Source organism: Chaetura pelagica, unplaced genomic scaffold (genome assembly GCF_000747805.2).
Source record: "Chaetura pelagica isolate M959 unplaced genomic scaffold, ChaPel_1.0 scaffold1, whole genome shotgun sequence".
NCBI lineage: Eukaryota > Metazoa > Chordata > Aves > Apodiformes > Apodidae > Chaetura > Chaetura pelagica.
Window position 1 is genome coordinate 617,796 of NW_009951948.1, and position 16,875 is coordinate 634,670.

At 45.3% G+C, this 16,875-nt stretch overlaps 1 protein-coding gene across 1 annotated transcript; it reads left to right on the top strand.

Annotated features, from left to right (window-relative positions):
• Window positions 1-859: 859 nt before the first annotated feature.
• FAM83A (family with sequence similarity 83, member A) lies at window positions 860-11,995 on the top strand. Its single transcript, XM_009997486.1, has 4 exons — window positions 860-1,426; window positions 4,195-4,362; window positions 6,324-6,448; window positions 11,443-11,995. The coding sequence occupies exons 1-4, from the start codon at window positions 860-862 to the stop codon at window positions 11,993-11,995; spliced, it is 1,413 nt and encodes a 470-aa protein (XP_009995788.1).
• Window positions 11,996-16,875: the final 4,880 nt, after the last annotated feature.

The following is a 16,875-nucleotide window of genomic DNA, read 5'->3' on the forward strand; positions in this document are numbered from 1 at the left end:
TTTTTTAAAAAAAAATAAAAAAAAAAAAAAAAAAAAAAAAAAAAAAGAAAGAAAGAAACCAACCCAACAGCCCTAAACGCGCACAATCAAGTGATGACTGTTTGTATTTCTGATGCTTTGAGGCCAGCTCACAACCCTTCCTCCCCATAATACGCAGGATGTTTGGGAAGGGGTATTTTTCTCTTAATAGGGTGGCGTAGTCACAAAGCTTTAAAGAAATAGATGAGTGAATCGTCCCTGGTAATAGCAACACACCAGGGAAGGGGCACAGTGACAGAGTTCAAGTCTATTTTTAAGCCTTCCTGGCAGCAGGTAGGTGCAGCCCAGAGTCCGTGCCCCCTTCTGCTGTGCTGAAGCTGTAGACATGGCTGATGTCCCCCAACCAGTTCAGTGTCACGATTGTTTTTGCTCCCTGACGAGAACCATGAGAAGCCTCGAGCTGTTTTGAAGGTTGTGCAACGATGCTTGGGATCCTACCTGCTCCTGCCTGAGTGCTTTCCTCGCTCTCATTTCTCAGGATGGGACAGGAAGGGAAGCACAACCAACTCGGACAGCCCCGGTAATTGGACTCGAATCCTTCGCGTGCCCCGGGGGTGAGGTGGGTGCTTCTCAGATAAGCAATCTCATCAACTTTACGCTTGAGTCCCATCTGGAAACAGGTTGCTGCTGAAGTTCACCACCAGCTGAGACACAAGCTTCGGGTTCGTCTGGGGTTTTTTTGTTTGTGGGTTTTTTTTTTTTGGTTGTTTTTGTTTTTGAAGATTAAGGAAATCAGGGAGTGTGAATTTGCCGGAGGTAATAAGATGTCTTTTGGTTTTGTTCCCAGTTAATCCGTGCGGGGAGGCGGTTTCACGCCGGGATGCAGCCCCCGAGCAGGCAGGATGACTGTGCCGCCCATTCCCGGGCTGCCAGCCCGGCCGACCGGCTGCTGAGACACAGAGCCATGAGCCACTCCAGACACATGGGCAAGATAAGGAAAAGGCTGGAGGATATCAAGAACCAGTCCCTGAAGCTGACAAAGGTGGACTTCAGCCACAACGAAAGCGTAAGGTTGGCCACCGACGCCTTCCTGGATGGCGGGACGGATTCTTACCTCGAGACTTTAAGCAAAGAGGGGGAGGTGGATTTCCTGTCCTCGGTGGAAGCCAAATACATCAAGGATAACGCCAGGGAGTCCTACTATGCACAGGAGTCCCTGGCCCCCGAGGGGGCGGCTGCGCCCAAGCAGAACGATGCCGGGTCGCTCCCTTCGGGGACCTACTTCCCCACCATTTCTGACAGCAGCGAGCCGGCCCTGCTGCACACATGGATTACAGCTGACAAGCCCTACTTGAAGGAAAAATCCACCGCCACGGTGTATTTCCAAACAGAGAAGAACAGCAACATCAGGGACATCATACGCCGGTACATCAACAAGACCACTCAGGTAAGGGGGGGATTTGCTGCTCCCCCTGTGCTTGGTTATCCTCCTGCTCTTAAAAAGAGGAGGTAAACACAGTGTTTCACCCGGGCCAGCCTTGTTTGCTGCAGTGTATCTCTGCTCTAGAAAGTGGCACTAAAGACCCTGCTGCTGTTGAACACCAGCAGTGCTTTGTTTGAGTGTGTGTGTACTCACACTAACACCTTTCTGTGTTACTGACTTAGCAAAAATACACATTCCCTCTTTCTTAAACTCCTGTTAACTTGACAGAGCAGATGTGCCATAGAAAGGGCAGCTGAGCTCTAACCCTTCTCATGTGTCACCAGTGGGTTCGTTTGCCTCCTTCAGACCATTGGACAGGTAATGAATTAAGCTGAAGTGAGGTCTGAGCCATTAGCAATCGTTTTAGGGTGTTCACAGGAGATGCAGGTGAAGGGTAGCCCAGAGAAGGGCATGTTTGGCTGATGTGCCAGCAGCTGTCCCCAGAGGAACTAAGTTATTCAGAAAAGAAGACCTTTCATCCCTAATACATTGTCAGTGTCACCAAAAATGCCACATGGGCTCCATAAAAAGTCTCTGCAGACTCATTTGGCAGAAAGGAAAGGTGCAGCTGATGCCCCTGACCACAGACAAGTGACAGGGGGGCCACAGAAAGGTGCCAGCCACAAGCCAGGCTGCCCACACTGTGGGAAACCACAGTGAGCAGCTGGAGGGTGACAGAAAGTCTCTGTCATGTGTGTTCTGTGTTCTCCTGTTTTCCTGGAAATAAAGTATTTGACATTTCAGGGCTGTGTTTACCACCACCTGGGAGTCTTCCCCTTGTATAAACTTGAGATGCCACTGGCAGTTTCACAGGGGAACAATCAGGAACAAAAGCAGGCTGCAGAGCCTGCTGACTTTATTATTCTCCTGTAAGAGCAAGTGCTGGGTCTGAGAACCCTGAGTGAAAAGAATCCCTGTTTGCAACTGCCCTGTCAAAGGCTGCAAGTGCTCAGCTCATCAGGGGAATTATAGATCAGGCATTTTAAGCTGATGGCATCAGAAAGATACAGTAACAGATGAAATGTCTGGGATAACAAAATAAGCATTAGGTAAAGTATCAACCCAGGCCAATTTTCTGTCCCAAGAGGCAAAAAACTCCTAAGAAAAAAAAGTGGGAAATGGAACAAAAATCCGTATTTCACATGACCTTCTTAACCATCTAATTTATATTACAAGAGGCTGCTGGAGCAACACTTACAGTATAAATTGGGCAACTGCTTTTTTAGTACAGTTTTTCAATGACAGCATTTATTAATTAGTGTCTAATAAGAGTCTATCCTAGTATTGGATATATCCATTAACAATTTTAAAAGACTGTGTTTGTGAATAACATCAAACTGCAAAGCTTTGGCAAGTAGTACTTTAATCTTAACACATTTATGGAACAGATGTGAATCATAAAATTAATTGTGGGCAAAATAAGTGAGAAGTACTGCAAATAATGGAGGGAAGTCAGGTGCAGAAATAAAAACTGGGGACAGCTGGTGAAAAAAGTAATACTAGAGAGAGTGGTCTGGAGCTATGGTGAGGCTGGTTGGGGTATTGTGCCATTTAAAAAGACAAGGTGAGCTAACAGTAAGTGTGGATGAAAGATTTTGGACATAGTTGTGCCACTTACCTAGCACTGGCAAGGCCCTTTCTGAAGCCCCATGCTTTGGCAGCAGAAGGAAGATGTGGGATCCTCACTGCTCCATGAATAATTTGGCTTGTCTGAACAGGGTGCTGGCCACACAGGATGTGCTTGGTCTTGCAGCATTTCCTCGTGCTGGCAGGTGTGGGCACAGGCTTTGGAGTAAGATTTGGTGCAAGTTGGAAGCAATTAGTAAGACAGATCTGCAGAAATACTGTAAAGTTTGTTTTGACTGTGAGTGCAGTTAGTAAGGGCTCCTTCTCTAGTCAATGGAGAAACAGGCACTTTCTGAAGGTAACTCAGGTATTAGCTGGGCTGAATTGCTCTAGGGAGATAACCTTTCCCATGGACAACAGCAGACACCAATGAAGACCAGCACCTTCATGAGGCTGTTCCCAATGCTGAGCATGGGGACTAGAGTTTGGAAGTGGGTTGATAGCACATCTGCTGTTCCCTTGGTCCATGCTGGCTGGAGGCTGTACATTTAAGTAGCTGTTGGGGCTTTTCTGCCCCGTCATGAGACTTTTACTGCCAGTGGTGAATTGGGAAGCATGGATGTAGGGTTAAAATGAAACAATTAGTTTATAAATCATTATAAAGCTTAAAAAAAGATGGAGTTGTTGCAGTCTGTTGCACCAGTGGCAGGGTTTAAAGCCAGGACCGTTCCAGGTGTTGTAACAGAAGAGACCTCATCCACTGATTCTAGCTGAATGCATGTGACTTATGAAAGCTAGTCAGGCCTTTGGCAAGGGCTGCAGTCTCCTATTTTAGCTATTTTATTCTCCACTTAGCACTTCCAATATATCTCCTAGTGCTGAAATCTCACCTACAAACTCATGGGCCACCTTGTATTTGTTTTATGATTAAAGCTCGTGTGTGATACTGGTGTTATATGAGCAATTAAACAGTGATGCAATGTGTCACTTCAATGTACTGATTCAGGCACTTAGGGAGAAAACCAGGAGAAATATCCACATGTCTCCAAAGATTTATATTGGTTGGAATATTAAAAAGAAATGAAAACCTACATTTCAGCAGCCTCGCAGGCAACCTTTTGTAACTTGACTCTGAGACTGACTTTTTTTTTTTTTTTCCCCTCTAGGTGCTGGCTATTGTGATGGATGTGTTCACAGACACTGAGATTCTCTGTGACCTCCTGGAGGCAGCCAACAAGCGCATGGTCTTTGTCTACCTGCTGCTGGACCACAGCAATATAGATCTCTTCTCGGAGATGTGCGACAAGTTGCAAATTGCTGAGGATCTCTTCAAGGTACTGGGGCTCTGTGGTACTATTAGGCTCAGATTGCCTGACTTTAGGCACTCTGAGCTAGAAGCATGCTTATGCTGGGTCAGTCCACCTTGTAATTAAAAGGGAGCAAGAGATTTCCAGAGGTAGCACTAGCACACCTTATTCCCCTCTGAAGATGCCTACGTTTTCCCATGGGTGTTACAGGAAGTTAAGGCATAGAGTCATAGGATCATAGAATATGCTGAGTTGGAAGGGACTTATCAGGATCATCAAGTTCAACTCCTGTCCCTGTGTAGGGCATCCCAAGAATCACACCATGTGCCTGAGAGCAGCATCATCCAAATGCTTCTTGAACTCAGGCAGGCTTGGTGCTGTGACCACTTCCCTGGGGAGCTTGTTCCAGTGCTCAACCACCCTCTGGCTAAAAAACCTTTTCCTGATATCCAACCTAAACCTCCCCTGATTCAGCTTCCTGCAATTTCCCTGAGTCCTGTCATTGGTTACAGGAGTGAAGAGATTAGTTCCTGACCCATCTCTTCCCCCTGTGAGGCAGCTACAGGCTGCAATGAGGTCACCCCTCAGCCTCCTCTTCTCCAAGCTGAATAATCCCAGTGACCTCAGCCGCTCCTCATAAGTCATCCCTTCCACACCCTTCACCAGCCTCGTGGCTCTCCTTTGGACACTCTGCCATAACTTGATGTCTTTTTTATAATGTGGTACCCATTTCTTTAGATGAAACAAATCTGGGCCATGAAGTCTTAAAACAGAGCTGAAGTCCCCTAGTAGAGTTGTCTGACATATAAGCTTTAAAACTGCTTCTGTTTAATAATGCAGCAACTGTGGTTGGGCAGCCACAGGTTCCAGGCACACAAAACTCTCTTGCATGGCAGTATTTTGGTGCCACTAAGCAGTTTCTGATAAAACATGTTGTTATAGCTCTGTTCTAAAGATAATGCTGTTAGTTTAGTCCACCTTCATCTCCACCAGAGGGAACTGACCTTAAAAATAACCTTTTAGGCACCATTTCAGTTGTTGCTTGAGATGCTGTAGGGCACCTCTGACACTTCCATGGGGATGGCTGATAATGCAGTGGCCTTCCAGAATGGCAGCTGGAGGGCTGGCAGGAGATCCAAGGGCATCTTAAGAACTCCAGACACCAGTGTTGCAACAGCTGAATTCCACCCCAACTGAAATTAATAAAACATGCTCATCCCAGTGTTTGCAGGGCTGTAAGCTCCTGCTCCTTAGGAAGAACAATCCTGTGCTATTTGTTGTAAGGATGTTGCTGCAGTACACAGGCTGGGACAACATGTGAGTTGGTGCCACTTGTTTACTGAGGCCTTAATTCTGCAACAGGTGGGTACAGACTGCAGAGTCACATCTGGGTGCCCAGCCTGCCTCAGATGTGCTTGCTCTGGTACCAGGACATCGCAGAGGGTCGCGTTGGTCAAACTGACCTGTGTCTCTGCTCACATGTGGACTTGCCTCTGATCTTGCAGGAAAGCATCTGCCTGGGCTGCACTAGAAGAGCAGCATGTAGGTCCTTGCAGGCCCAGGTGAATTGGAAGAGCTGGACTGTGTCATGGCCAACGTGAAACGAGATCTTGCAGCCAGAGCAGGTTGTTGCTGGAGTGTCAGTGGAGGTCACAGGCTGCTCAGCTATGGACACATCTCCTGCTCATTTCAGAAGCATCAGCTCCATCTGCGTGCATCTCCATGCAGGTTTAGATCCCCATTGAAACAAGTGGCAGGTGAAAGAGCCTGACTAGGTTTCCTCTATCCCCAAACTTTCAAATAAAACATTGAAGAGTCCATGAAGAAATCATAGCAGATTGTCATGGTTTGACAAACCAGGACACAGACATTTGGGATAGGAAGAGCTAGAGGCAATGGGGGAGAAGGGCCCTTTCTTTCTGATTTTTAATTAATAATAAAAAAGAATTCAGTCTGTTCTTCTTTTTTTTCTGTTTTTTCTTTTGCAGAATATCTCAGTCCGCAGTGTTACTGGAGAGGTTTACTGTGCCAAATCAGGCAGGAAATTTTCAGGACAAATACAAGAAAAATTCCTTATCTCTGACTGGAGATACGTGCTTTCTGGATCTTACAGGTGAGATAAAGCCATTGCAAGTCATGTTTAACTGTTCTCTTATGACTTCTAATATTACTTCACGAAGAAGTACCATGGAAATTTCTGTAGAGGTGAGAAGCTTTTTTGAAAAAAATAACCACCAAACTCTCATGTTTTCAACTACGTGCTCTTTTTAACTGTCTTTAAAGGTGATGTCAGTTAGTTATGGAGTTTAGTGTTTAATTTAAATGTTCAGAAACTAATATAAACCATTTTACCAGTGCAGCCCTAGTGCAGAACTAGAAATATGAATAGCTTAATATTATGCATTCCTCATCTTTGGGTCCTCAGATGCTGTGATCATGAGACACGATACATTTCCATGTCCCTCAGGATCCCTGAATGTAGAATGTGTCACTCAGGTTAGTTCTCCATATGACAATTTGATGATTAAAGGGAAAACAGAAATACTTCAAAGACTTACTGCTTTTTTGTGTGTTTCACTGACAGGGAAGCAGTATGGATCCAGGTGACTGTTGTAACTTCCCTTTCTTTTTCCCTTTTCTTTTTTTTTGTGAGCAGAGTCTGCAACTTTCCACTGTTGTGCTGCTATAATTACTTTAGGTAGAGGATGTAGCACCTCAACAACTGGGTTTTTAATTAAGATCCAAGACCCTCAGGTGAGGGAATTTCAGGAGACACTGAGCTTGCATCAAATGAAGTTCCCACACCTCGTGGCTACATAGATCAGCTTCACAAACTACCAAAGTGTATTTTAGAAATCCAGATACAAAAAGACAAGAGGAAAAAAATTACAGAGGTGATTATTTAATTAAAAGGATGAGATTGTTTTTCTTAATCCCGGTTTATGATTTGGAGTCTTAAATGCCTCCAGTCTGATAAAGCTGCTCCTCCAGGAAGATGACATAACTATAGCAATGAAGGCAAAGGTGAATACGTGAGGTTAGCCCAGGCTGCAGGAGCTTAGCTGGCTGCAGAGGCAGGCATCCAGTTTTCATTCAGTTTCCAAATGAACCATCAGGCAAAAATGAGTGAACAGTCAGAGTGATTTTTTTACTGGCTGCTTTGTGGTTTTCTTGGTTTTTCATACTTTGTTGTTTGTTTTTTTTAATCCCTCACCAAAGATGTGTAGAAATGAAACAGTAGATTTATATAGAGTAGAAGTGAAGGGTGTGTGGGAGAAGAGGGACAGAACAAAATCGATTTTCTTTAATCAAGAAGCTTCCTTGGCCTCTCTTCCCAATCTGAAAAGAAAAAAAAAAAATAAAAAAAAAAAAACCCTTGAAATCCTGAGCAGAGTCACTTCTGTCATTCTCTACTGCTGTTGCAATGTCTTCTAACCTCAAGAGCCCTGTCAAACTATGTAATCCCCATCCAGCAAAGCAAGCAGAGAGGATGGTGAGGAGCAAATCCGTACACTCTTTAACATCAGAGTGCTCAGCACCAGCCTGCAGATCCCCACGGGCTGCAGCTGCTGTCAGTACATGGCATTTCTGCAGGCTTGCAAGTTCTTGCTTTATTAATCTGAGAGTTTTCTGTTATCCCTAAACCTCAAACTCTTTTGCAATGCGTTTGTTGGAAATCAGATTCAATAGATCTTAAAACTAATACAAAAGAGCTTAAAACTAATAAACCAGCACATTTCACCAAAGTGCTGTGCTCAGTGTGACTTTGTAATAGCGGCTGGAACAGGCTTAGGAAATGAAACAGCCCTTCAGGATACACTGCTCTGAAAGGGATCCTGGCTCACTGCTTCTAGCCCAAGTGTTCAGGGACACAAGGTGTGTGCTTAATCAACAGTGAACAGGACTGAAGATGGTGACTAGTCAGAGGCAAAGGAACCACTACCGGGTCTGTGGCATCTCCTGCTCTGGAGTGGTTTTTAAAACCACATTAACCAGCTATTGCTTGGGTCAGTCTTGGCAAGTCTTGCCACGCAGGGCAGGCTGGAGCTGAAGGTTTCTGAGGGCTGTTCCAGCCCTATGTCTGCACGAGTGCAGGCATGAGGAAGTATTTTAAATTCCAGTTTTCCTCTCAGTTTTTATTGTCAGTCTGTGCTGCAGCATGTGGATGCAAAATTTGGTTTGCTGCCTGTGTTACACTGTTCCATCCTAAGGTAACTATGTTACTCCTTTGTTTAAATATATATGTATATTTTGAAGTTAGATAGTGCCTGAAATCAGTGCTCCTACAGAAGGTAACATGAAAACAGCAGGAAGCACAGACTTTGATCCTGAAGGGCAGCTGAGTGCCCCTCAGCTGCCACCCTAAAAGCCATTGGCTTCTTTAGAGCCAGTGTCTGACTTCTAACACTGGGGTGCTTTGCTGAGGGCTTTGGTTCAGGTGGGGCATCCCAGAGGTTACCCCACCAGCAGGCAACACTAACTCGAAGTGCTAATTCAAAGCTGAGCTCAGCTGAAAAACCCAGACCTTCCATTTCAGAGTGAATGTGTGTGATGCTGCACGTCACTGCAGCACTGTCATCAGAAGGGATGGGATCATCCCTAGTGAACTGCAGCTGCACGACTGCAGAGCCTGCACCCAGAAAATAAACAAGTCCAGAGCAAAGGAGGATTGGACAGGAGAGGTGAGGTGTGATTCAGACAATCATAAATTAAAGGATCCAGAACAGGACATAGGTTTTGGGGCAAAGCCGTGGAAAGACAGCTGAGAAGTTTCTATTAGTGACTGAATTTGTCATACAGCTTTGGCCCCAGGCTAGGCAGTACTTCTTTGTGCTTTCTCTTCTTTCTGGTGTGATGCACTCCAAGATAACTGGCAGAACAAATGATCCTTCTGGGCAGACAGTGACAGTAACAGACTTTTCTGAGCCCTTCCCAAAAGAGCACTCAGAATTGTAAACTAAGGAGGAAAGCAGGACCTAACATCTAAACAACAAATTTCCTCTTAGAATGCAGCTAATGAAAACCTGTGAAGTCTTTATGTCAATTTCTGTTTTGCTCTTCAGCAAAGTGCAGAGAATGTAACTCACTCACTCCATGAAGTCTACAAACGTTTGTCTAAAATCATACAGGTCTCACCTTGTTATTTTACACCTGGCCCCTTTGCCCTCAGCCCATGGAGAATCTTTAAGCTGTTAATTCAACAAACTTGCTCTGCTTACCAGGCTTACAGATAAGATCCATGAGCCACAAATCAGTATCTGTCTGTCAGGTACACCTGATGTGGGAGTAAATGATCAAAATTGGGCATGAGTTTTTTCCCTGGTTTTGCTGGGTTTTGAAAAGCCATTTGTAAGTGTAATTGATTTTTAGTTCTCTCAGATTTTTCTTTTATAAATTTCTCTATGGAGCTGTAGATCTATCTCTAGCACATGAAGTATAAACTTGCCACTCCACACCTCAGCCCTTTCATGAGTTTCTAACCTTCAGCGTAGATATACAGACTAATTGTGTGTCTTTGTGTTTGTTCCTGGCTTATTATCTCCTTCACAGTTAAGTGAAGGACATGCAAAGTTTAGAGAGGGCTTTTTAGTGAACAAAGGCAAGGCTGAGCTAGCACAGCAGCTGTTACCCACACAGGAGGGAGTCAGCTTGCTGTGCTGTTTGCCTCGGCTCCCAAGGTTTTGTCCATATTTAGAAGGATTTGAACAAAGTGGATGACAAGTAGCTGTATTCTAGTAACTTAGAGCTTATTTTCATGTCCAATCATAAAATGTACAGTATGTACTGTAGGGTTGCCTGGTGGCATTGAACTGCTGAGTTCTTTACCCCTCCCCATGCTCCTGAAGCAGCAGCATAAAACCCCTGCATGCCCCAAACCCAGCCCTCTTTAAGAACACTCCAGCCAGGCTGATGTAAATCAGCTTTCTCAGGCTGTCAGTCCCACTGAGTTTCACAGGAGTCATGTCAAAACATGACAGGAACAAGATTTAAAGTGCACACACCTGCAGCCAAATCTGGCTCTCAGCAATCCTTGTGCAAATCCTAGTGCAAATCCTGCATAAAATCAGGCAGGAATATCTGGAGTAGAGTTTTGCCAAGACAGAATAAGCTTGGGTTCAAATCCAGCCCTGCTCTGTCTCCCCTGCTGCGCAGCTCCAGCCCTGCTCTGCTCAGGGAGTTGGTACATTTCATTCTCTCAGCTGTGCTCAGGTTATTGATGCTGCTGCTGCTCAGCCCAGGCAGCCTGCACAGCACAACCCAGCTGACTTGTGGTTTTGTGAAAGAGCACAAATTCTTGTTTGCCAAGCAGATTTGGGAAGCACATAAAAGAAAAATAATTTTAAAGCCATGGGGTAGCCTAAGGTGTTTCTCTGGACTAACAGAATGAAAACTGTTGCTGTGTTTCTCCCTTTATAGCAAAGTAGGGTGTTGTTTTGGGTTTTTTATTTTTATTTTTTTTTAAAGGTGTTAGGAAATCTTTAGAATTTTATTTTCTCTCTAGTGAACACAAGTTTTTGTCAGGTGTGGCAGCTTGTTTTGTGAGAGGGGGCTGTAGCAGGTTGGGGTTTTATGTGCTTCTCTTGACTAGTGCAGAAAAGGTATAGAAAAATGAAAAATAATAATGTTATTTTTCACTGACCTTTCTAATGTCAGTTTTGAGTTACCAACTGGCACAGCACTCTGCAGGGAGGGTACAATTTATGTGTGTGTGTATAGCAAGACCTTAATTTAAGCATTGTGCATTGAAGAGAGGTACCCAAAAGAGGGGTCTGTACTCCTTTCCATGGAACAGACACTCAAACCACGAGTGTTGTATCTGACATTTACTCCTGCAGTGGATCTGGATCACCGCTCCCTTGAGGAGGTTGTATAACTTTATGAGGTTTCTTGGAGGTTTTTGAGGCAGCTGCAATAACAAATCTTGATCCAAGTCAAAGAGCACTGATGTGAACTGACCTGAAATTCAACTGTGACACCATTTTCATCCTGTGTTTGGACAAGAAGCTTCAGCAGTAAAAGGCATTTGCCTTCTCACCACCCCTGCAGGGATCTCCAGTTCCTCATGGCTGATGGGAACGCTAACCCTCCCCTTGTCTCTCCTTCCAGCTTCACATGGCTCTGTGGCCAGGTTCACCGCAACCTCCTCTCCAAGTTCACGGGTCAGGTTGTGGAGCTGTTTGACGAGGAGTTCAGACACCTCTACGCCCTGTCCAAGCCCGTGAGGGGCCCGAAGTCTCCCCCGCGCGCTCTGCCCTTCCTGTTCAGCAAGAGCTGGGCCCCCCAGCGCAGCCTCCCCGACAGCGACGAGGGCAGCGCCAACACTCTCTCCGACCCCTTCAGCAGCCTCTCAGCTGGCAGCGCCCACCGGACCAAGCAACCCCCAAGGACTCTCATGTTCAGCAGCAGCTTCACCCCCCAGTCACCTCTCCACAGAGTTAATTCCTTCCACGGCCACATCTCATTCCCACCCCCAGCCCCAGCCCCACCGATGGCTGCCCAGCCTAACTACTACCAGCCACACTACGTGGCCGATAGCGCCACCGTTCCCTATAGCAACATGAACATTTACAGACCCATCAGACTTAGACCAGAGGACCAGAACAGGTCAGGGTTAAGCTCACCCTGGAGATGCCTCCACAAAGCTAACCTGTTTGCATAATAACCACCTTGTTTTGAATTGCAGGTAAACGTAGTGAGGACCTGTTTAGCAATCGCTTGTGTGCTGATGAATATAGACATTCTGTATAATACAAAATGAGGATGATTTCAAGCCTCTTGTTTTTGTTTTGCTGCTTATGGAAACCTTCGTTTCCCTAATTAAAAACCCAAGCCTGCTAACATATAAACCTCGGGTGCATCACCTGGGAAGAACACACCTAAACAACACTGGCGGGAACTGCCTGTCATGGCCTGGCACCCGAGAGGGGGATAAGCCGCAGCTCATGACTCTGCATTTTATGCCCTTGCTTAAGGAGACCTAAGGGTGGTATTTATGTGCCACATGGCGGCGATGCCAGCAGGGGCAAGATACAAGGGCAAGGACAGGCTACCTTTGTGCTGTCACTGCACCTTTGCCTTAATTGAGGAGGACTCCTGTAGGGCTGATGGGGAAGCACAGTTTCCACCAGTGCTGTCTCCCAGCAGCAAGGACATCTGTTGGCAGGGCTTCTGGGAAGGAGCCTGCTGACCATGACACGGACCCAGAACAACAGTTTGGGTTACAGAGGAGATCTTGCAGCCACCACGTGCTTCTCCCTGCCCATCAGTGACACGGGTGTCTTCCAGCACACTTTGTTAAAAACCTCCAGTCCCACCAGCTCAGAGCAATTTTCCTCATTGCAGCACAGCTCTGTGGAGTTGGAAGGGAAAATGAAGCTGAGTAAAGAAGCAAAGTCCTACTTAGTAACACACCAGGGCTGAGTTCAAATTCATTTAATAGCACACGGATCTTAGAAATCCTCTCAAAGGTCATTGATTGCACGTTAAGTTAAAGATAATGATGATTTATTTCAGAATTCTTCAAGGTTTCTAATTTTTTAAGTGAAACTGGGTGTCTATCTCTATTGAATACAGAGGGAGTTACAGAGGTTCAGCAGCTTGAGCCAAAAGTAGAGAAACTTCCTGCCAAACAATTCAGGAAAACTATGGCAGCGTCCATAAGTGAAAGGCAAAAAATTCTAAGAAAATTCAGGGAACAAAGGATTTCCATCCAAATCCCAAACTTACTAGATGCTTAACATCTATTGATGTCTCAGTAGATATTTTTTTTACACCCGCTTTACAGCATCTTTCATTTAACTCCAACAGAAAACAGCAACCTAAACACATTTGCACATCTGGCCCATTTTGCCCAACTTCTCACTCAAAAAGGAAATACAATTTAATTATTTAGGCTGTGGATGATGAAAATTGTATTCAGCAGCAAGATCTCAGGTGAGGAAAGTTTCTCATCCTTGGAAAAGCAATAATTTTGAAAGCATTCTGGTCAAGTTTACAAGAATATTATGAAAATTTCATATTACTAGGATGATGGACATGTCCTGCTCTAGCTTTTTTTTTTTTTTTTTTTTAAGATATTTTTACCCCTGGTATCAAATTGTAGAGTCCAGAATAAACCATTGCATATAATTGTAAATTCTGTACATAACTTTTTTTGATTCCTTGGGAAAAAGGGAAAGTTGATTTTCATTCTGATGACAATTCTACTTAATTATCATCAATATGGCAACCACTCAAATAAAATACTTTCATGAAAAATCCCTTTGAGAATCACTTTGTTCATTCATGTTCTCGACCTGTGCACCTTTTTCTCTTCTCTTCTCTTCCAAAAGCTAAATGAGTTCCATACAGTCAAGAGTCCAGGTGAAGAGGAAACATAGTTTGTTTCTTCTGAAATCAATAGGAACAGAGGAAACATACATGGCCCTCCATCTAATTAAGATTTTTCTTCTAAATTTGGTTTAGTTCCCTGATCCCACTGTGGTCCAGCTAGGGGTGGCACAGAGGGGGACATGGGGGGACGTTTGTAGACCATTGCCTCTGAAGCCTTCCTTTTCTCAGGCCATGACCCATGAAATCCATGAAGAAGTGCTTTACATGTCTGTTTGTCTATGGAAGTCTTGGAGGACACAACTAATGAAAAGTAGGTAACGGAGAAGGAAAGAGCCTTGAAAAAGCACCGTGAGTTAAAAAGAGCCAACTTCAGCCCTGGCTCAGGGATACAACTTGTGCTGGCTCTGCTGACAGCTAAACTTGAACAGCAAATTAATGGAATTTCAGTTGCAATGGAAAACAATAGGAGTTTGCAATTTCAGCAATGAGCTATGCAAAAAAATACCAGAACTGTAACAAGCCCCTACAAGCTTGATCGTTCAGTGATGAGGGGAATGTGTGGTTACAGGCAGCAGCAGGAACCACCTGTCAGGAAGATCCTGGCAGGATGCTGACATGCTTTGTCCACCTGCCACAAGGGCAGGGCTGGGATAAACACTGCTCCCACACAGCACACCCTCATGTGGATGACACCAAGCTGTGTGGTGCAGCTGATTCACTGGAGGGAATGGATGCCATCCAGAGGGACCTGGACAGGCTGGAAGAGGGGGCTCTTGGGCCCTGTGAAGTTCAACAAGGTCAAGTGTAAGGTCCTGCACCAGGGCTGGGGCAACCCCCAGTATCAATACAGGCTGGGGGATGAAGGGTTTGAGAGCAGCCCCACAGAGAAGGACCTGGGGATACTGGTGGATAAGAAAATGGTCTTGAGCAGGCAATGTGCATTGCCAGGGGGTCTAGGACACCTGGCCACCTGATAATTCTACACTGCCAACTCTCCACCAGGACAACTGTGTGTCAGCCAGCACAGTGCTGCTCCTGCCCACCATGAAGCACCATGTCATCACTTCCTTCCACCCTCAACACCATACCACAGCTTCTCCCTCCACACAAGGAGCTCCACAAAGCCCTTGAACATCAGCAGGGGTTCTGTGTGGTGCCTTAAGGAGCCCCAAGCTCCTGGCAGTGAACAGTCTCCCACAGGAGGTGGGGGAAGGGCTGACAGTGAGCTGTCCCTGCCCTGCTTGCACTGCAGGTCACATGGGGGAGGAAGAAGGCAATGCAGGACAGGCAGGGTTTGAAGCCAGACACCTGAACCCTCCCTGGTGGGGGAGCCTGCACTCATGTCAGCCTCTTTTTTTTTGGGTTTCTTTTCTCTTTTTTCTGGGGAGTGGTGGCGTTTTGTAAATTGAGGGGATTACGGGCAGGACATCCCACCACTCAGCATCCTCTCTGGTCCCAGGCCACAGGGCCACAGGGAAGCAGCAGCCTCCCCCATCCGCATAGGGCAGAACCAGCACCAGAGGGGGCAGTGGGAGGCAGTGGGGCAGCACCTGCTCCCCAGCTTCCTGGGCAAAACCCTCCCGTTGCCCTCCCCACCTTCCCTGCAACCCGCCTGCAGATTAGCTGGTTGTGCTTATGCTGGCCAAACTTTTAGGGTTTGTATTTTATGTTGGATTCATTTGCTTTTATCTCATGGTGATTTTTTGGTATCTCACATTTGATTGAGTTGCCTTTATCTCATTGTCAATCAAACAGGAGATAGGAAAAAATCACAATGTGAATTGTGAGAATGCTGAGGTGGTGGGATGTCATGCCTGCAAGTCCCACAATTTGAAAAACAACAACCCACAAAAAAATATTAAAAAAAAAAAAAAGAGTGGGTCTAACAAAAATAAAACAAGCATGGGCACACCTTCCAAGCCTGTCTGTGTCCCTCTGGATGGCATCACCTCCCTGCAGCATGTCTACCACACCACACAGCTTGGTGTCATCAGTAAACTTGCTGAGAGTGCACTCAATGCCACTGTCCATGTTGCTGACAAAGATGTTAAACAGCACTAGTCCCGAAACTGACCCTCAAGGAACATCACCCATCACTGATCTCCACTTGGACATGGAGCCATTGACCACAACTCTTTGAGTGTGACTGTCCAGCCATTTCCTTATCCACTGAGGTCCATCCATCAAGTTCACGTCTATCCAATGGGACATAGCCAGGACAGCTGGCCCAAGCTGACCAAAAAGATACTCCATACTATATGACCTCATGCTCAGCAACAAAAGCTAGGAGAAGAGAGGAGAGGAGGGGGCATTTGACATTAAGGACCCAAACCATCCTGTGATTCTGTGTTGAAGAATACTGAGTGAATGTCACTAGCTACAGCACTAACATGCTCTCTCACCTCAGAGCCAGCAGTATTCCAACACTCAACAGCAAGACACACAATTAGACTGTGTTTGTACACAGCAACTATTTCATAAGCATCAGAACCAGGGTCAGGGGGTGCTTCTCAAAGTGTCTGTAACACGAGCAAGTGTTAAAACAACAAAACCAAACCTCAGTAACTGTTAATTGATTCTCACTTGCAGTTTGAAACTCTTAACATTCACTTTTTAACTCAGTGTGGAGTACTGGTGCATGTTCTAAAACCAATAATAATAGAATGCCAGCCAAAACATGAAGAAGTCTATTACAGGCAGTACAATTATGCAGAATGTAGAAGCAACAATGAGGCATTCACATGCAAGAAGGAAATGCAAAGTCCCTCAAGAGATACGATCAGAAACAGAAAGCTGGAGTCAGAAGTGGCATGCCAAAAAAGCAAGGAGAAGGCCAAAAAAGGAGGGATTTAAGTGGCTGAGATGAGAGATAGCCAGGCATAAGTTGGACAAAGAAATATTTCATAGCCTCAGTGCAATAAACACTGGTTATTTGGAGCAGTAACTATGCAACATGTTCAGAACAACGCTCATGTTGTTTTCTTTGCAGTAGCTAAAACCAACATTTTTCCTTTATTGTTATGTTTGAGAAAATACTGCCTATTCTTAAGAACTGCCACTTGCCTTCCTCTCCTAGAGCCCATGGGGAGTTAACTGTTATGTTGCCAGTCTAAGAGACAACCACAAGTCAATCTGCATGCACACCAAAATGTCTCCAAATCACCTTGGCTATCTGCTGTGTATTTTGGACATCTCAACACAATCACA

Excerpts from the sequence above, each read along its gene's own strand:
- FAM83A (XM_009997486.1), top strand. The coding sequence starts at position 860 with ATGCAGCCCCCGAGCAGGCAGGATGACTGTGCCGCCCATTCCCGGGCT. Across the intron at positions 1,427-4,194 it reads ACATCAACAAGACCACTCAG|GTGCTGGCTATTGTGATGGA; the intron begins GTAAGGGGGGGA and ends TTTCCCCTCTAG. Across the intron at positions 6,449-11,442 it reads GTGCTTTCTGGATCTTACAG|CTTCACATGGCTCTGTGGCC; the intron begins GTGAGATAAAGC and ends CTCTCCTTCCAG.